The sequence below is a fragment of the Puccinia triticina genome, chromosome 12A, assembly GCF_026914185.1.
Source record: "Puccinia triticina chromosome 12A, complete sequence".
Lineage (NCBI taxonomy): Eukaryota > Fungi > Basidiomycota > Pucciniomycetes > Pucciniales > Pucciniaceae > Puccinia > Puccinia triticina.
The window spans coordinates 4,226,578-4,246,106 of record NC_070569.1 but is presented as its reverse complement, the minus strand read 5'-3'; the positions used below and the strand labels follow the sequence as shown (position 1 = coordinate 4,246,106).

General features: G+C 47.7%; 6 protein-coding genes across 6 annotated transcripts; 4 read left to right on the top strand and 2 right to left on the bottom strand.

The window, feature by feature from the left end:
* On the top strand, window positions 1-346 carry PtA15_12A407 (uncharacterized protein; the record flags this gene model as incomplete). Its single annotated transcript, XM_053162013.1, has 2 exons — window positions 1-49; window positions 150-346. 2 exons carry the CDS (start codon window positions 1-3, stop codon window positions 344-346), a joined length of 246 nt encoding a protein of 81 aa, XP_053025973.1.
* A 2,185-nt stretch (window positions 347-2,531) lies between these two features.
* On the top strand, window positions 2,532-3,614 carry PtA15_12A406 (uncharacterized protein; the record flags this gene model as incomplete). The annotated part of the gene is made up of 6 exons (XM_053162012.1): window positions 2,532-2,598; window positions 2,710-2,736; window positions 2,831-2,938; window positions 3,053-3,136; window positions 3,244-3,401; window positions 3,471-3,614. The coding sequence occupies 6 exons, from the start codon at window positions 2,532-2,534 to the stop codon at window positions 3,612-3,614; spliced, it is 588 nt and encodes a 195-aa protein (XP_053025972.1).
* A 1,034-nt stretch (window positions 3,615-4,648) lies between these two features.
* PtA15_12A405 (uncharacterized protein) lies at window positions 4,649-6,952 on the bottom strand (the record flags this gene model as incomplete). The annotated part of the gene is made up of 9 exons (XM_053162011.1): window positions 4,649-5,049; window positions 5,131-5,366; window positions 5,435-5,539; window positions 5,625-5,781; window positions 5,856-5,927; window positions 5,994-6,199; window positions 6,288-6,347; window positions 6,416-6,587; window positions 6,667-6,952. 9 exons carry the CDS (start codon window positions 6,950-6,952, stop codon window positions 4,649-4,651), a joined length of 1,695 nt encoding a protein of 564 aa, XP_053025971.1.
* A 1,769-nt stretch (window positions 6,953-8,721) lies between these two features.
* On the bottom strand, window positions 8,722-10,131 carry PtA15_12A404 (uncharacterized protein; the record flags this gene model as incomplete). Its single annotated transcript, XM_053162010.1, has 3 exons — window positions 8,722-8,761; window positions 8,830-9,275; window positions 9,346-10,131. 3 exons carry the CDS (start codon window positions 10,129-10,131, stop codon window positions 8,722-8,724), a joined length of 1,272 nt encoding a protein of 423 aa, XP_053025970.1.
* A 2,626-nt stretch (window positions 10,132-12,757) lies between these two features.
* Window positions 12,758-12,985, top strand: PtA15_12A403 (uncharacterized protein; the record flags this gene model as incomplete). The annotated part of the gene is made up of 1 exon (XM_053162009.1): window positions 12,758-12,985. The coding sequence occupies one exon, from the start codon at window positions 12,758-12,760 to the stop codon at window positions 12,983-12,985; it is 228 nt and encodes a 75-aa protein (XP_053025969.1).
* Window positions 12,986-13,684: 699 nt separating this feature from the next.
* Window positions 13,685-14,800, top strand: PtA15_12A402 (uncharacterized protein; the record flags this gene model as incomplete). The annotated part of the gene is made up of 1 exon (XM_053162008.1): window positions 13,685-14,800. The coding sequence occupies one exon, from the start codon at window positions 13,685-13,687 to the stop codon at window positions 14,798-14,800; it is 1,116 nt and encodes a 371-aa protein (XP_053025968.1).
* Between the last annotated feature and the right edge of the window lie 4,729 nt (window positions 14,801-19,529).

Genomic DNA, 19,529 nt, shown 5'->3' with positions numbered 1-19,529 from the left:
ATGAAACTTTCCACGATTTTCCTCACTCTGATCATCTGTCACGGCTTGTGTAAGTCATCGCTACTCTGCCTATTTCCTATTTCTGATCCTTCTTCCAAGGGAGAAACTGACTGACCGTCTTGTTCCGTATCTTCTTTGGCCACCCACAGTCGAAGGTTCGGGTGCAACACCGGTTCCAAAAAGACATCACGGACACAAGGAGCCTGGTCAAAACGAGACTGGTCAAGAGAAGCATACTAAATCGGAAAAAAATGGAAACGACCAGACCTTAAAACCTCTCCTGGACTTCACCGGAGCCGAGGCCAACGACTTGTGGCAGTCAGAGTTTCTGGAAGAATTCCGTTGAGGCTGGCAGTCGCGGTTCCATTCAAGAATCGGTTCATATCCCCCAATCCCGCATTCCCCTTTTCTCTTTCTTGTTGAATCTTTCATTCTCCACCGAACAAAGTTAGACTCATCTTGACGTGATTCATGTTCTAGTTCCGGTCTTTTCTGTGAAGAGTCGTTGTACCAAAGATTGTATCTATCCACAAAACTACATATTCGAAACCTCAAGGACATCAATCATCCGCATAGTACCCCCTGTCACAAACATAATTACACCTCATCCCTCCCATTTCATTTGTCCGTTTTTTGTTTTGTTTGTTCTTTTGAAGCGTTCGCGCGCTTTCCACCTCTTCATTCTTCAATAGCAACTTGCAGACCACACCTCCAGAAAATAACAATCCTAGAATGCCCACATTCACATTTTTAATGGCAGCAATGGCCTTGGCCAATACTTTATATCCTTCAAAATAACCAACAGATTAGGGTATATCACAATAATTCATAATTCAGTTATAGAATAACAAGTATGTCTATATATTATTCATGTTATTTTAATTGATCTAGCGTGGGTGTGACTTAACACATTCCAACATTTTCTTCGTCTCCTGGCATAATTCATTATGGACCGCTCTTCTATGATCTCTGTGCGCTTTCACAATCCAATCCTGATCCTTCAAGTGTCTACTACATATCTACTGAGCCTTCTATAGCACCAGGTTGGAGACCTCTGAAGACGTCCAGTATGATGGGCTGAAGAGACCAGTATATATGTTGTTGAGACGCCTCAACTGGTCCTGATTAGATTTCAGAGAGGCAGAGATAGACAGTGCTTTTCTTCTTTTCCATCATTTGGAATTTGGAATTTAAGGTTAGCTTGAGTTTTTCCACATTGCATTTGGATGTATAGGGTGGTTCACAATATGAATTGACAAGACTTTAGAGCCCATTTCAAGGTGTCTATCAACCACTTTTTTTTAAAAAAAAAAGAAGCTGCATGGGTCTGATTGCTCAGAAACACTCAACTTGGACAGCTTACCAATTATTGACAATTATGGTGTTCAAAGTTGGTTTGCATAATTTTATTCATAAAATCATAAAAATATTTTGGTGAGGAAATTTTGTATTACATAATCAGACAGTCATATCCCCTGCAAAAAATATTTTATGATGTTATGATTTATGCATGTATAAAACTATGCAAACCAACTTTGAACACCATAAATGTTATTAATGTAAGCCCATATTTCATCACCTCTCATGCGTGATTCCTCTCTTCAGTCTCCTCTGCTGACCACAGTTGCAACCCGTAATCCTCTTCCAAGGGCACTCTGCTGTTTCATACAAGGATATTTGCCTGGTTCTCTTGGGACTCTTTCATAGAGCCCTGGTTACCTTAGTTGTCTATAATGGAGCAACCCATGACACTTGGAACGGAACAGAGCCGATCCAAAAGGGGCCTACAACCAAGCCACAGCAGTGTATAACACAGCTTGCAAAGGTCAGTTCGGGCGAATTAAGTCCCTGATCATGGCCAAAGGGGGAGGGGGGACTTCGACCCCAAGCCGCAAGTTTGGATGCCACAAGATGCTGAATTGCTTGATTATATTTATATGATTGGAATCTAAAAATTTTGCATTAAAGAAGGGCTTAAATCCATCCCTCGCCGGGAAGCCCTGTCGTTTTTTTCTTTACATATTTACCTTTAGGGTTTTGGGATGCTGGCTTGGGACTTCACAGGACTTGCAAGCCTGAGCGCGATCCGGTCGCGGGCGCGGAGTGCGAATGATTGCTGGGCCGAGGTGGTTCTTGTGGGTTTCCCGATCAAGCTGATCGAACGATGTGCCCAGAAGGTTTCATTTAGCGGTTGATGCTGGCTTTCAAAGCCGCCCGAAGTGGGGCAATTTATCTCGATCAAGCCTTTCACGCATCCCGTGATCTCTGGAGGCAGTGGAGCAGGTCTCCTCTCCAGCGTGGCTATCGCTCCCGCCTGTCCCTGGAACGCCTCCCCGTTTCTCTCTCGCCCTCAAAAACCTACATCTCCCTCCCGTTGACCGTTTCCCAAACCTGCGTTTCCCTCAGATCCGTCCCCAGCTAAGTCTCTGTTCGTCCCCCGTTGAGACTTCGATGATTTAATTTGCTTGGTTTGCGCTGCAAGTTGAGAGGAACGCTTGCCTTTTGTGTAGATTTAGTCAACAGTTTAAAACATGGAGGCAGACCCTTATGTCCAGAAAGCATCGCAGGATGCCCCGACCCAACAGAAAGCCGAAGAAGGTATTTATCTATCCCCTCTGTCACTCTCTCTCCAGTCGCGCATTGCGAGAAGAGATCAGATGTATTGATGATCCACATAACTGAACAACCCATCTCTGTTTTGTTTTCTAGTCGGAAATATCGTCGAGCACGTCAAAAGTGAGGCCATATTATGATGACCGAAAGTTGCAGATGCCGGTTTGCTCAATGATTGCTTGGTTATTTCGTGTGTGCGTGTGTCTGTGTTTACTAGCTGCCATGCTCACTACTCGACACAACGGCGGTGCGTTGAACTCGCGTGCAATGGCACCGGCGTCCAAAAAAGGCTTGATGTTCGAATTTGTTGCCAACAATCATTCTGGTAAATATCTCAGAGCTCAGGGCTTTCCCCCTCCCCGGAGGGGGTCTTATGAATGAGACCAAATGGCGATCCGTCAATACCTGACTGGTAATTTATTTGGATGGTTTGGGACAGAAAAATTCGAAGACCTCCAGAATGACCCCTCTTGTAACGTGTCTTTCTACGACCCCTCAAGCACGGATTGGGTATCAGTTTCAGGTTGGCAAATCTGACCTATCCTCATTTGTCTGCTTACCGAAGAAGGGGAAAAGGAAAGTTGAACTGATTTGCGGTTGGTTGAATGTGGGTGGATGATACATGATCAGGTCAAGCGAAAATCATCGAGGATCACGAGGAAATCAAGAAGATTTGGAACTCCTCTCTGAGTGCTTGGTTCGGCAACTTAGGCGATGGCAAGCACACCGGTGATTACGACGATCCGAGAGTCGCGGCAATCCAAGTGAAGCCGACCGAGATACGCTATGTGAGTTTAAGAGACGGGCGGTCCTTCCATCACTTTGAGTTGCGACTGACCGCTGGCTCTCTTGGACAGTGGAGCGCGAAGAGCAAAATGTCCCAAACGATGGACATCGCCAAGGCCAAGATCACCGGCAACGCGGCGGCGCCTGGCGTGTTAAGAGTCATCAACAATAATGAGTTATGTCAACTTGCCGACATCAACGGTAAACATGTTTGAATTTATAAAAAGAAGAAAGTCTTTAACCGATGATGTGGGTGTAAATAAGTATATGCTCACAGTGGTGGATAGTTCAAGCTCAAATAACTAAAATAGTCCAGCCTCTTCAGTTTCTTTTGTCTGTGCCACTGCTTTAGCCATGTTTTTATGTGAAATGAAGTCAATGTACGCGGCGCTTCAGCACTACGAAGAGGCTATTTTTTCATTAGCAAGGTTGAAACTTGCTGTGTGAGTTTTGCAATAGTTCAACTTCCTGCTGCCAACGTGATTTGTCCCAGAGGTTTTAACTTGATCAAGGACCAAGAGGACATTGAAGGTTGCAGTAAGACCGACCAGTCCAGCCAAGGAAGACAATCTCGATAAATTATCTTTGGAAAGTGGGAGACTAATCATACATATACGACATAAACCAGGTCGAAGGAAAAAGAGACACACAGAAGGAGCACGGTCTACGAATGACCCAAAGGGCCGATAAGAGGGGGTACCACAGATACTAAAACACTACTCAGAGGCGAAAGGATGATGAAAGAGATCGCGGAATAATCGAAGCACCACACGTGCATATGTGCATCTGTGACTAACATACTCTATACTTTATAAACTAATAAAAATTAAATTACGGGATGGGGGCGTTTTGAATGATTGTGTAAGTTATATCAATAAATCAGTGACCAAGACCAACCACCCGCGGCCAGGGGTGCTGCGCACGCGGATCGCGCCGCCGCTTCCGCTCCACCGCGCACCAACGGAGAAACAAACGACAAGAGAAGAGCGGGCAGGGGAGGGAGTGATGATGGGGTGGCGATGGAGAGGAGGGGGAGAGGGCCAGCCATGCCGGCCACGCCTCCCCCTTGAAAGGGCATTTTGTTGGTGGTGGAGAGGATGAAGCCGAGAGGGGAGTGGTAATAATTAGGAGTGATTGTTCGTCGCGGGCGGCCAGAGGAGGGCGTGCGGGGGCCAAAGCGGGAGGATTGGAGATGAGGAGAGCGAGGAGATTCAGGCGGGGGGGGGGGGGCCAAGAGAGGGCGAGCGGATCAGTCGAGCAAGGGCGTGTTCTCGGTCCCGCTGTCCTCGTGCACGCTGGAGGAGCGGTCCTCGTCGATGGCGCTATGGGCCTCCTGGAAGGAGCTCTTGGCGGCCAGCTTGCGCCGTCTGGACTCGGACTCGGCCCGCTGGGCGCGCGTCTCTCCCCCCTTCACTTTGACCTTGTCGAGCACCGGCGAGCGCCACGACTGCATGTCCACCGAGCTCCGGTTGCTGCTCGCGACGCCCCCCGCTATCCCCGTCGTCCCTGCCGGCGCCGGCAGATGCGCAAGCTTGGGATGCGTCGACGGTACCGAGCCGGTCTGCCCTTCCCCACTCATGTAGTCCTCGCCCTCGCCAAACTCCGACCGACTGATCCGCGGCTCTCCCTGTCGCCGCTTCTCAATCACACCTTTGTGTCATAAAAAAAGGCACACGATCAGTATCCTTATGAAAAAACAAACATTGTTTTTGCGGGGGGAGGGAGACGGACCTTTGATGAGCGGGGCCAAGCCACGGGTGGAGGTGCGGTTTGTGACCGGCGGCTTACGGACGACCTTGATCTTGTGGGCGACATCGACGTACTGGTCGGTCTCGTCGATGATCTCTTCGCCGATCATCTCTTCAATCACGTCTTCCAGACTGACGACGCCCAATGCACCCCCGTGTTCGCCAGGCTGAGAGGAGACTAGCAACATGTGGGAGCGGCCTTGTTGGAAGAAATTCAAGCTGCATTCGCGCGGAAAAGACGGGTTTAACAACGAGCCTGGCCTGCGGAAGATGGCAGAGGGACTCACGCTTCTAGACAGGTCATGTCCGGCGATCCTTCCGGTAAGTTACTCAATTGGAAATCGCGAACAGGTTTGGCGTCCTCAGGATCATAACTGATTAGATGTTTGACACTGTTTACCGGAGGAGGAGGAAGCAAGTGATGATCAGTTTGGGATTCGATGATGCTCAGAATGGCGGGACGGTGAAAGCTCTCACAGGAGCATGCCGATAAAGTTCCGGTCATGGCCGGCTTGGTGGATTGGCACGCGCGAATATCCTTGGCTGACCAGCTCGGTGACCGTCGATTCGTCCAGGATCGAGTCCTCTCCTAGGGTAAAAGTCTCCTCAATCGGCGTCATGATATCCACAATAGCTATCATAAAAAAAAGGGTGATTCAGGGATGAGCTGGGCTTGTTTTGGGGATGTTTCGGGCATAGGCCGCTTACTTTTTCCGGAGAGATCTAGCACGGCTGAGATGATCGTCACTTCGTCTTCGTTCAATCCGTCCGTTCCGATATCTGGACAAACCAGCGAGCGAAATCAGAGAAAGATTCGTGGTTTGAGGAAGGGGAGAGGAGACTGACGACGATGTAAGCCGACGAATGTTTTGAGCTCGGCTTTCCGGTACGTCGTTCCCTCGTCATGGCCGAGGATGTAGTCGAGCAGCAGGGCGATGGGGTAGGCGATAGGGAACTCGAGGTACATGAGGGCGAGGACGAAGGGGGCGGACTTTGCGCCGATCGAGAGGCCGTATCGGACACATATCGATTGGGGGATGATCTCGCCGAATCTAGTGTGTGTGTGTGTGCCGTCGGCGGATGGAGATCAGTATACATAGGTCTTGACACGGGGGTGGTCTAGGGTCTCCTGGGACATACACGACGATTAGTGCGGTGGATATGAGGATGGCAGCTGCTCCGCCGCCCAAGACGGAATCACTGAAAAAATGGGAGGACTGTCAGCGAGGAGGCCCGCGAGATCTGGGTGTGTAGGGGAGTGGACTGACAGGAAGATGGGCAAGGTTTCATTGACGACGACGTTGCTGAGGAGCAGGACGACCAAGACCCAGTGGCGGCCGCGCTCGAGCAGCTTGAGGACTTTCTGCGCCTGGACTTGTTCAGTCTCGCTTCCGCTGGTGCTCAGGACCCTTAAGTTCAAGATATCGAGCCCCATGAGACCTACATCGAGAGAGCAGCGAGAATGGAGAGGTCAGGGGTGTTAGATGGGTTGGATGCAGCTGGATGGGTGGAGACGGACCGAGGGTGAGGCCGGCGAAGCAGCCGCCGAGGAGGACGAGGAAGACGATGACGGTCATCATCCACCAGAACTGGGGGGAGGAGCGGTCGAGGCGGCTGAGGGGGACGACGAGGCCATCGAGGTAGGAGCCCTGGAAGATCGACGAGCGCGGGCTGGGCAGGGTGGTGGGGGTGATGGGCGAGCCGAAGAGCGGGAATGCGGAGGAGCTGAGCAGGACGAGCTTGACGATCGACTGGGCCACGCCTGCTCGGGGTGCGGTCTGCTGGGGGCGGGGTGGGCCGGCCATGGTTGGTTCTGGGTGGATGTTGCTGGTTTTTTGTTTTTTTTTTGTTGGGAAGTGGGGGGATGTGCATGGATCCCCCCACACTCGTTTCACCGTCCATCCCCCCCAAAACAGCCGCCCCTACTTCCCACAAGAACCTCGTCGCAAGCTCATCAGGATTAGCGCTGGCCCTGCAATCTGTAATAGCCCCGATTACATAGAGCCTGGAAATCTAGAAATCGAAATGTAGTCTACTAGAAATGGCAGTTTACCATAAACCTTATCTGGACCGTCGCCCGCAAACAAGGTTTAGAGACTTCTGGAATCTGGATCTGTCCACAACCGATTTCTGACCTCCCATAAGGCTGGCACCCGGGTGTTCGGGCGGGGGGTCAGCCTTTTCCCGAACCCGAGATCCGAAACCACCCGGGTGGAACGGGGTCCACCCGGGTGGTCACAATTATTTTTTTTACTGCGCCTCTGGGCTGAAATCTTCAATACATTGGTCCTTGACACCATCCAGATGACCCATAATGGGGATGTGCTTGCCCTATCAGAGAAATGAGGTCAAAGAAACCTAACTTAACCTCCCAAGCCCGTCAAGCAGCCTCCCAAGCCCGTCCAATTGGCCTCCCAGGCCCGGTCATTGGACTTTCCCAAGGCTCAGGCCCGTCCAAATGACCTTGAAAGCCCGCCCATCATGTACTGCCAAACCACCCGGGTGTTCGGGCGGGGTGTTGGCCTCATCCCGACCACCCGCACCCGGGTGGCTCCACCCGGGGGGTCCACCCGGGTGGTACTTTTCGGGTGCCAGCCTTAACCTCCCAGCCTTCCAGGTTGCGCACAAACATGCTTCTCTTTCCACCCAAGACCAGGCCCAGTGGCAGAGGCTGCAGATCTGGCTCGGGGCTACAAATTCCCTCCTTCCCAGAGAGTTTGGCTGTCTGGGGCCGCAACCCTGCTTGAGTGATGTGTGTGGACTCACAAGATCCACGAAAGAAAACCAACCCTGGTGTATAAATAAATAGTCTGGAGACAAAAAAATCTCGGATACGGTGCAGCTGTCTCTTGCCAAGCCAGCAGGAAATGTCCACACAAAGTGATCATCACATCCAACACACGTTCTTCAAGCTGGTGCATGTGCCTGAAAAATTATATAACTGTTGTGTGCACACGTAAAATAAAGGAGAGATAAAGGGGTACATATTTATGTGATTTAAATCAGCGAGCAGACAGAAAAGAGGAGAGAACAGAGTGTGCAGCTTTCATCTTACTTGATCTGTATTTATTTGTTTTCTAATAGTTTCTTCACAACTTTGATGATGGAGAGAGATGGAAGATAGACTGTTGTATGTATTTAGATTAATTTACCATTCATTTGAAGGGATCAGGTCAATATATATAGCCGGAAAGTAATCAATATATACACGAAAAGGGAAGGAGGGAAGAATGTATGTACAGTATGTATGTCTTTATACTTGTAACTATGGGAGTCATGTGATAATCATCCTGTGTCCAACACATTCATGTGTGTAAGAGCTGAAGGACAGGCGAAATAGAAAACAGTAAGAGGGAGGATCTACAAGGCGTTACGGAGAACGAGATTGTTGCAGTACTTCTGACGCAATTAAAAAAAAGAGTTTATCTATATACGCGAAAACCGGTGCGGTTGAAGGAAACGACTGGAGAAGGGTGGCGGTACCTGGAGCCATCGGCGGGGAAAGGGGAGAAGAAACATCGCAGAGAGAGGTGCTCGTTCTTGGCGGATGTAGCAAGCCAGGACCGATAGCTGATTACAAAGGCACTGATTCAGGATCGTTGATGATCCCGTTCCTGATCCAAGCAAGCGCGCAAGTTAGTGGGGTCAAAAGAGAGAGAGAGAGCGGCGGGGGAGGACGAACTTTCGTAGCAAACGTTGCAAGTCTCTGCAGCCTTGTTCGCCTCTGACGATCCCGCCGAGGGGAAGTTCGCGTTCGAGTGCAGGTAAAGACTGGACATATTCGCCGGAGCGATACCAGATGAGAGTGGGGAGGATGTCGCTATCGGTGGCCTTACAGGTCCGAGCTTCGAGCGGCGAATGGGGGACGTGGTCGTCGTCGTCGAGATGATCATGATGGTGGTGGTGGGAGGGCTCGTCGTCGAAGGGGTCGTCGTCCATCAGGTTCAGGCTGTGGAGCCCCCGCACCGGACTCGTCCCGAGCGTCGGGATCCCGATCCCGCTCGTCGACGTCGGCGTCTCGTTGAAGAAGTCGAGCTCGGAGGCGAGCGCTCGAAGGAACTTCGTCCGCGGATGCACCCGGGCTAGGTTCGAGAGATGGTTGTTCAGGATCAAACATGACTCTAGTGCCTAAAATCAGGGAGGAACATCAGGACTCGCTGCTCTGGAGTGTGGCCCCACAGAAGTAGAGAACACTAACGGGGTCGTAGAGGTGGACCAGGACGACGGTTTCTTTGTCGTCCTTCTCGGCCTCGACGGCCTGGATGAAGTTCTCGACGCCGACCTCACGGAGATGGCCAAACAGCTTCTTGCCCCTGGCGTCGAGTCGCGGGTTGTTGACGAGGGCGGAGGTGGATGAGGAGGAGGAAGCGAATCGGCGGGGGTGGTGTTGATGGGGATGACGGTTGTCGGAGAAGATGAGTCTTGTGGTGGTCTTGGTAGAGTTGCAGAGGGCGGTGTTGGTACGGATGTGGTGGTCGCGATCGCTGGAGTCCGAGGAGTCCGAGTCGCTCATGGCTGGGCTGGAGGCTCGGTGGGTGTTGTTGCTGTTGGAGGCCGAGCGCTTGGAAGCGAGTGCGGAGGACATGGATATCTGGCGGGGGTAGTTGGCCCGGAGGCTTTCCCCGCCGCCGAGGATGGCCCCGCTCTTACCGTGACTGGCCTTGAAGTCGAGGAGGACGCCCTTGGGCCCGGTGTTGCCACTCCAGCCCCTGGACATGGACTGGGATCCGGCAGGACTGGTCGACTGGCTGCTGGGCTGCTGGCCGGGGTGCAGGAAGCCGTGCCGGTCGGGATCGGCGACTCGGCTGCGCGGATGGACATCGAAGTCGCCATACTCGTCCTCGTCGTGGCTCGCCAGGAGGTCTTCGAGCATGCAGGCCTCTTCGGGCTCTCGATCGGGTTCCCGTCCGTCTGGGTCTCGCTCGAGGGGGAGTCTGCTCGAAGTCAATGTTCCAGAGAGGGCGGCCTGTTCGAGCGTGGGCATGGTGGTTGTGTGTGGCTGTCGGGTGAGGTGTGGTGGTTTCTCGAAAGGACTGTGGGGGGAGATGCGTGTGGATGGTCGTTGGTGGGCAAGAGTGGCGTGGGCCAGTTCGAGGAGGGTGGGAACAGGCACAGCCCACGCCGCAACCAGGCCCACAGCCACATCACCCCAAAAATCAAATCATCACACCAGAGCACTGGCTCGTTTGAACATGCACCATCCAGTCCAATACGACAATTCGAAATTTCAAAATTCACTTCTATTGGCTATTACCAGAACTCGGGTTTGGGCCCTGTATAAAAAAAAGGATTTTCAACAATTGAACCGGCCCCTAATCTATGTATGTACACAACCCAGAAAAGCTTGTTTCCAAAGTGGAGATGCCCATCAGATCTAAGGCCCCATTTGGCAGCAGGGATGTCATGCTACATAGCTTAAAAGCCTCTTGAGCGGAGGGTCCAGGAGATGCTTGTGAACAATATCTGCAAGCTAATGATTTTCAATCCCAAAAACACAAAGCCAAAATTTAAAAAATCAGCAAAATATCTAGAAACAAATCTTAATAGAAAATTTTCTTGGTGGTACTGATCATGGGCACCCTCACCTGATTCTTGAGGCTAAATCTTCAAAACTGATTGAACTTGAAGGAATCTGTTCTGAAGGTCAAAGGAATCCTCAAGGATATTCCATTGCTCTGAAGATCCATTTTTGGCTTTTCTGATAATTTGCAGGATTGAATATCCTACCTGCAACAAAATGTACAGCACATCCAAAAATGCTTGGCTTCTTTGGATGGTACATACGTACACTGGAGGACTTCCTGTCACTTTTGAACAGATCTGGAATTTCAGATTTCGCAGGGAAATCTGGAATCTGGAACTCTGGATCACTTCGGGGATCTTTGGGGACCCAGATTTCCCTGCAAAGTTTGATATCTGGTGGCTCAGATCTGACTTTCCAGATTGACAGCAAGTCCTCCACTAGTCACACAATGAACAAAATTTCTTGAAGCCTCCATCACCACAAGCCTAGGCCAGGCCCCACAACCCAACCAATACCCAACATGTGGGTCTCTTCAATGGCACCACCACCATCACCCCAGCCAGCTGATTCTGGACCAGCTCTTCCCCACACACAACTTTGATATTGAGATCAAGGTTGGTGTTTTCTCCCCCCATCAGGTTTGTGCCACCCCCTCCCACCATTGGCTGGCCAATTCAGCAATCAGAGAACTATGGGTAAAGCATTTTGCAGCCTTTTTCTCATTCTCCTGCACCTGTAGCTGATTTTTTGTTCAATCATCACCCAGGAGACCTTCCTGACCCTGAAACAATGTTGATGCTCAACAACCCCAGCTGTGAGTTGATTCCCAAGACGCAAGAGGCCCTGCCCCCATGGCCAAGTTACCCCCATCCACATCAACTATGTGCTTTACATTGAGAACATCATCTATCAACCGCCACCAACCAGCTAGGGTTGAAACATTGCCCAACCAGACAGACAATTGATGAAGGTGGCCGGAAGGCCACTCTTGGCCCCTTGGAGATCCGTTATCCTGGCACCTCTTCCAAACCAGGCAATCTCTGTGGAAACAAGGGGAACTTGGCAAAGTTCATGGGAAAAGCAAACACCCTTGACAATATAACTTGGTACAGTTTGATTCACAGACCTGCAATGTAATCCCGGGGGTTCAGTTCTGTTTGGGGCAAGGTCAAAGCTGGTTTTGTTTCTTTGTTTTGGACTGGTTTTTCCTGATTTCGTGGACCTCCTGGAGGGTCTTGCCGGTCAGGAATCCAGGTCCGCAGGAGACGTTCCAGGAGGTGTTTGTTTCCTGGAAAGTGCAACCTGGACGACTTCCTGGAGGTGGTTTGAAACCCCCTAATGCTCCTGCCATTCAAGAAGTTGTGGGCAAGGGCTCAGGCCATTGTCAATAACCAAGCGGGGGTTGACTATGACCACCCCCCAACTTTGGATCTTTCTGTCTGACAATCAAACATCAAATCTCCGCAAAAACACCCCTCAGGCGCTCTCAATCCAAGGAAGAACATAACCCCCCCAAGCAAGAGGGGTTCCAAGTCCACACTGGCACTGGCAGTTGGGAAATCCGTGAAGCATGTCACATTGTTCTGTTCTTTGATCTCCTCCACCTCTGTCATGGTTGGCTTCAGTCAACCTCCATCTGAGGATACTAATAGCAACCTGGATGAGATCAAAGTTCTTCCAGCCCGCCCAAACACCAATCTGGTGTCAAACAACCCCAACAATCCGCCTATCTAGCAACCCCTCTCCCTCTGACAGTTGGGTGTGATGGCCCCCTTGGCTTGGATTCAAGTGGTCTCCACTCCTTGGCCATCAGTACTTGGTATTTGGCTTTCCCATACACTCCAGCTCCCCTTTGCCCTGAATGTCCAGCTTTGGAGAAAATCACCTTCTAGATGTTCCTCTGCAACACAAACATTCCAGATACCAACCATGCCACCCGCCTCTGCTTGGAGCTCTATGGGATCGTTGACTGGCTTTATTTCAGGTCATCAACAGAGTTGCAGCTCATCCAGTTGGGATTTACCGCGGGAGTGGCCCGCTACCCCATGCATGTTGGCCTCCCTTAAAGAAGCCGATCGAGCGGCGAATGGGGGACGTGGTCGTCGTCGTCGAGATGATCATGATGGTGGTGGTGGGAGGGCTCGTCGTCGAAGGGGTCGTCGTCCATCAGGTTCAGGCTGTGGAGCCCCCGCACCGGACTCGTCCCGAGCGTCGGGATCCCGACCCCGCTCGTCGACGTCGGCGTCTCGTTGAAGAAGTCGAGCTCGGAGGCGAGCGCTCGAAGGAACTTCGTCCGCGGATGCACCCGGGCTAGGTTCGAGAGATGGTTGTTCAGGATCAAACATGACTCTAGTGCCTAAAATCAGGGAGGAACATCAGGATTTACTTCCCGAGTCCGACCAAGAACGGTAGACTAGCAGTCAAATCGCCCTCGACACTCGAGGACACGGATCAGTCCTCAAGGGAACGAACAAGTCAAGTGAGTTTCAGCAGCATCCGATGAGATTGAGGACTGCTGAAGTACAACCTTGTGCCTCGTTAAGCAAGCAAACCAATCAAACTGCTTGGGTGAATCATCAACCAAGAATCTTCGAAAATTCTATTTCCTTCACCCTCCTTTCCGATCCGTCTTTCATTGAAAAACATTGAGTTATTAAAGACTTTATCTCTCTTTGTCTTGGCTCAGATAAGCTTTGGCTTTTGTCCATAGCTATCCACTGTCTATCGTTTATACTCCACTTTTCAGGAACTCTCATTCTTTTATCAAGTTCACGGACCGATAACTGTCTCTCCTTTTACTCACAACACGAATACCTAGAGGTCATCATTTTCAACAGAGCGTTGATTTCCAAAAAGGCACACGCATAAATCACACTACTTGAGAAGCGACGAAGGTTTGTCTTTAGGTTGAGATGAGTGCTTGACATGACACCCAGTGACTGACCAATTCTCAATTTTGTGACGCCTCTCAGCTGCAGCATACTTGGTCAATTCCAGGTGATTGGCGTGGAGGATGAACATTCATCGATTCAATCGTTTTGCAATCTTCGGCTTTATTTTACTTGCCAGCCATATTCTCAGTTTACCTATGCAGTCATTGGTTGGGGCAAGTGCCCACATTAGCGGAGGCTTGGAGGGTGGAAAAGCAGCTCATTCAATGCTCGAAGTCGCAAGTAACGCACATATGACCCCTGCAAAGGACGTTGAACTTGTCACGACTCACGGTTCATCTGATAATATACTGGCAGAACTCCGGAATCCTGATTCAGCAAAGACACTCGAACACCCGCACCCGCCGCTAACTAAACCAACCGATCCGCCAGAAACTAAACCTCCTATTCCGGAAACCAATACTGCGGAAACCAATACTGTAGAAAACAAACTCGCCGATCCGCCAAAAACCAAGCCCACCGATGCTAAGACCCCCAAAGGTTCGGAGACAAGTCGATTGACACAGTTGAGGAAAATTTCTGGCGACGGGTTTGCTTACTTTAGAAGCCTAGCGCGGAAGGGTGCGAAGGCTAGCTGGAAATGGTTGATTAACAGGAGAGCAAGCATGGCGGTTAAACACCTTTACGAGAACGATCGGGCATCACTTTCGCTGGAAACGCAGAAAAAAATAGCAGACGCAATCGCCAATCGTATTTGGAACAGATTTGGTCGGTGGGCTCTGGAAAAACTGTCCATCAAGAGCTCAAAGGTTTCCCCCGGCACCTCAGAAGCAGCCGGTCATTCTGAGGAGGCTTCCATGGCTGCAAAGAGCTCCGGTGCCTTGGAGGATAAAAACGCTCTCGCTACCGGTACTACTACTTCAAAGGGGGAAGGAGGTATTGTGAAACCCGCGGAATTAGCTGGAGTGAAGAAGAAAACCTTTTTGGATTATATGAGAGCTCCCTCAAAAGCGTACAACAAGATCAGGAACGATCAAGCTAGAAGGATCGTGTACGGAAGAATGCCAGAAAAGCTGGCTAAGCATGTCCTGGAAGAACTGGAAAAGGAGAAGTCCATCGGGAGCGGAAGCAAAGTAAAGAAATTTTTCAAGAGTCAATTAAAACACTCCAGCAAAATCAAGCCAATTGATGATAAAATCAATCCTGAGAGTGCCCAAGTTGTTTCTGTTACAACTTAGGCATTAATTTACCCAAAGACAACGTCTATACAGGGAAATGATTGCAAGTTTGTAACATTCATGTTTTTCATCGACATTACTTATGCAGAGGTATGAAGCTGCTCTTTTTTAAAAAATAAATCAATAGCTAGTATGTATTGCTCTGTTTACATATGCTATTGGAAGTTGATTGTCTGCCGCTGTTGCAGCTGTAAAAATGGTAGACAAGTACTTTATTGAAACAGTATTTTATTGAGAACTCAATAAAAGTAAATACACTTTGAGAATTGAAAACAATGGTTAGATCTCTTTGAATGTTGAATGATAGTTTAAAATAAAATAAAAGAAAATACCTCAAAGAAAGAACCAGTGCAAATACAAATCTTGAACAAGGACAACGGGCGAGGGCAACAAACACACGGAATTATCACGACAAACTAGTCTGAAGTAACAATTAAAAGAAAAATTAATATAGACAATCTTTGATAAATTTGATAAGAACATGAAGTAACTACCTGCCCCGAGACTAGATCTAGCTCCTCCTGAGTGCTTAGAGTCGGCGGCGGTTGAAATTGATCTTTGATTTGATTGAAGAGGTCCGAAGAAGATTGTCTTCTAGTAGTTTTTAGTAGTCGATGATTGAGTCAATGTGAATGTTTGATTGACAAGTAGCGATGAAAGATAGGATAACAGAAAAAAGGAAGGAAGGGGAGGAATAGAGTTGTTGGCGAGTAGAGTGTGGTTGAACAGAGTTTTTGGGAGCGGAGTTTTGATTCAGATATACATCTCATGCATTGACTATGCATGACGTCATGCATACACATCAAACCTAATGTGCATGTTTAAAACTTCGACACTCCTCCTAAACACGCACATTAACTAAATGTAACTGTTTAAAAGCAGATAGTAATTTTATTTTTCCAAGGGGCTTCGTCAAGATGTCCGCAATCATGTCAAGCGTTGAGACTTGATTCACTCAAAGGACCTTCATGATAATGAGCTGTTGAACGTATTGAAACCGGATTTCAATATGCTTTGTGTTGGGATTGAGTTGAGCTTCTTTGCTTATTGTTACTGCGCTGGAGTTGTCATTAAAAATCAAGGGAGGATCAATGGAAATGTCGAGAGATGTGATCAAGTTTGACATCCAACGTAGCTGTTTTGCACATTTGTTAATTGCAATGAACTCAGCTTCTGTTGTTGATTGAGCAACCACAGATTGTTTCTTTGTTGTCCACAAAATTGGATTGCCGAAGAAAGTGATGACGTATCTCAACATGGAATTTTTAGTGACTAGAGAAGAACCATAATCCGCATAAAGCATTGGTTTGTTATCCTTTACAGAAATGAATGCCAAAATTGGCCGAGCCTTGTAAGTATTGAAGGAGGTGCTTGATCAGAGACCAATGACCTAAAGAAGGGGAGGACGCAAACTGTGCTAAAACGTTGACCGTAAATGCTATATCTGGCCAAGTATGAAGTGCCAGATATTCTAGCATCCCAATAGCTTTTTGCATGGTTTTGACATCAAAAGGGGATGTTTCTGAAGCCACAATGCGATGAAAGTTTAGAGGCAACGGAGCTTTTACCGAGGTGGAGTTGTTCATTCCAAACTCGTCAATGATCTTGTGAGTAAAATCCGATTGATGAACTACCAATGATCCATTGGGTTGCCAAAGAAACATGTATCCGAGATGTTGATTTGGTCTCTCTTTAACCTTCAAAACATATGATTTCTTCAAGTCACCCAGGAACAAAAGAATTGCCGCACAAGATCAACCAATAAACAAACCATCATCCACATGCATATGTAACAGAATTGATTTATCAATATTGTGAAACAATGAATCATTGAGAATTGAAGACTCAAACCCAATAGACTTTAGAGTTGAGACCAGATGCGCTTTCCACATTTGTGGAGCTTGCTTAGTACCGTACAGAGATTTGTTAAGTTTCCAAACCCATCCCTTTTTAGCTGGATCTGGATCCTCAAAACCAAGTACTTGAGATACATAAATTGAGGCATTGATGTCACCATATAGAAAAGCTGTCTCAACATCAAATTGAAACACCAACCAATCCATGTTAACGGCGAGCGACAACATCATCTTGAGCGATTCATTCCGCGCTACTGATGAGTAGGTTTTGAAGTAATGTAGCATATGTTCTTGATGATTACCAAAAACAACCCAACAAGCTTTATGGCAAATAACCTCCTTTAATTCATTTAACTTTTTGGTGAGTAACCACATTCCTCCTATGGTTTTGTCATTGGATGGCGGCAGAGCAAGAGTGCCGGTGTTTTTGGATTGAAGAGAGTTGAATTCATATGATAACTCTTCCTCCCACTGAGGTAAAGATGCCTTATCATTCATTGCTTTGGAGATTGTTACGGCTTGAGTCATGTTAAGTTCTGGAAACTCAGATAGAATCACTACACTTAAATCTGGAAGAATTTTGTTGAGACACCAAGATCCTTCTACAATATTCGATGGATCAACCGTGGAACTGATATTTTTGGGAGATAGATGGTCTTTAGATTGCCACTTGCAAGTAAAGCGCTTAGTTGTTAGCTGTTTCAACGACGAAGAGGATGGATCAGTTTGACAAATAGGTACATCCAATGCAGGAGAAGGCGGGATCGGTGGAAGAGTAGGTGGCAAAGATGAAGGCAAAGAAGGAACGGAGAGAGGTGGTGTAATTGTTGGATAGGAAAAAGAAACCTTTTGTTTTTTTGTAGTTGATTTCAATGTGTTCATCTTTGGGAGCCAAATCCACACATGATGTGGGCAAAGTTGAGGGTAACTTCATCATGGCAGATTTGGAATTATAAGGGAAGGAGAGAATTGATGGGGTGTAGTCTTGGCTAATGATTGTCTTGCAAGAGATGGGATCAAAAAAACGCATTGCGTCCAATCAGGGCTTGTAGCCGAGAAAAAAGAATGGTTTGGAGGGCGGAAGAACTTTTGAGGAAGGGGATTGGGTATGGACGTAGACTTTTAGACCAAAAGGTATCAATGTATGAACATGTCTTACTTGTTCAATCTCGCTGTTCTTGTCAACCAGCACTGAGTTTGGTGATTTCCAGTTGAGCGCAGATGTAGGCAGCATGTTGATTAACGTTGAAGCAAATTTGGCGGCCTCATCCCAGTAATTCAACGGTACTGAGCATTGTGCCAGAATACAGCGCATCTTCATCAAAAGATTTTGATTAAATTGTTTGGCCAAACCGTTTGTTTGAGGTGAATTTGCTGGACCTTGTTCAAGGCATATTCCACGCTGAGAAAGAAATGATTTAAAAACCGTTGAACCAAACTCTCCCCCACAATCAGTATGAAGAATAGCAGGCGTTATGTTCAGTTGATTTTTAATTTCATTAATAAAATACATGATCTTAGCTTCAGATTTGGATTTCTTCTGCATTAGGAAAACACGATTGAATCAAGAAAAATCATTGATTAAAACCAGAATGTAACAGTAAGAACCACAAGAATTGGGTGAAACATGCAATACGTCCACTTGAATCATCTCAAAAGGTGAAGAAGCTGACGGAAGAGGGTTGGAGTGTGAGGAACACTTTAATTTAGCCATTCTACACACCTCACAAGTTATTGAAGTCCCGGATTTTTCATTCGGTGAGATTTTCATCAATTCAAAGAATTTTTTCATATATTGGTCGGACGGATGACCCAGAATAACGTGCCAATCCTTAAGCACATTGCTTTTGTTGATTGAAAACAGAGTCCTAGATGTAATAACACTAGATCCAGATGAGATATATAAATCACCAGTTCAAGGAAAACATTCAATAATCGTTGTTCCCATGTACACCAAAAACAATTTTTTTTTTGTGTACACAACAAAAACCATGATCTTCCAGTTGCAAAACCAAAATAAGATTGCATTTGCTGTCAGGTGCAAGATAAACTGGGAATATATTATTGGACTTACTTCGCGCACTGCGAAAAGCTCTTCGCGCACTGTGCAGTGCGCGAAGTTTGCAAACACTTTGCGCACTGCGCGTGAAGGGCGCAACTTTTTCAAATTGTTTTTTTACCAATCAATAGAAAAGCTTATTGTTGTCCTCTGTAAATTCATTTGGAGTTTTTTGAAGCTTCTTTGTATGCTTAAAAATTCCACCAATAAAAAGAACAAGTACAGTCACTTGGGGACCTGGAATCCATATTCCCACCAGTCAAAAAAATCCAAATAATTTAGTGAATCATGATACATATGAATCCAAACTTTTTCAAGTTTTTTGGCCACTTTGTGCAAGAATAAGGCTTTTAAAAATTAGGAAAGTTCACCACTTACTGGCGCATTTTGGCATATCTTGAGAAAAAGTTACTGGTTTATGAAAGCCTTGTCCTTGTACAGAGTGGCCAAAAAGTTCTAAAACTTTTAAGTACATATTTAATATGATTCACTAAATTATTTGGATTTTTTGGCCTGTGGGAATATGAATTCCAGGTCCCCAAATGGCTGTACTTGTTTTTTTTATCGGACTTACTTTGCGCACTGCAGAAAACTCTTTGCGCACTGTGGGGGTCGTCGTCTCGACGTCCAGCCCCCAGTGCGCGCTTCTGCCACGGCTCTTCGCGCACTGCATTTTCCGCCAAAAAAACGGCTTGCATTTCTTGAGATATTTTTTGATGAATCAATACAGTGACCCCGCCATGTAAGCATAAGGATGGTGGACACAAATCCTATGCTTACATAGAGGTATGCTTCTTAGCGAAGTAAGCATAAA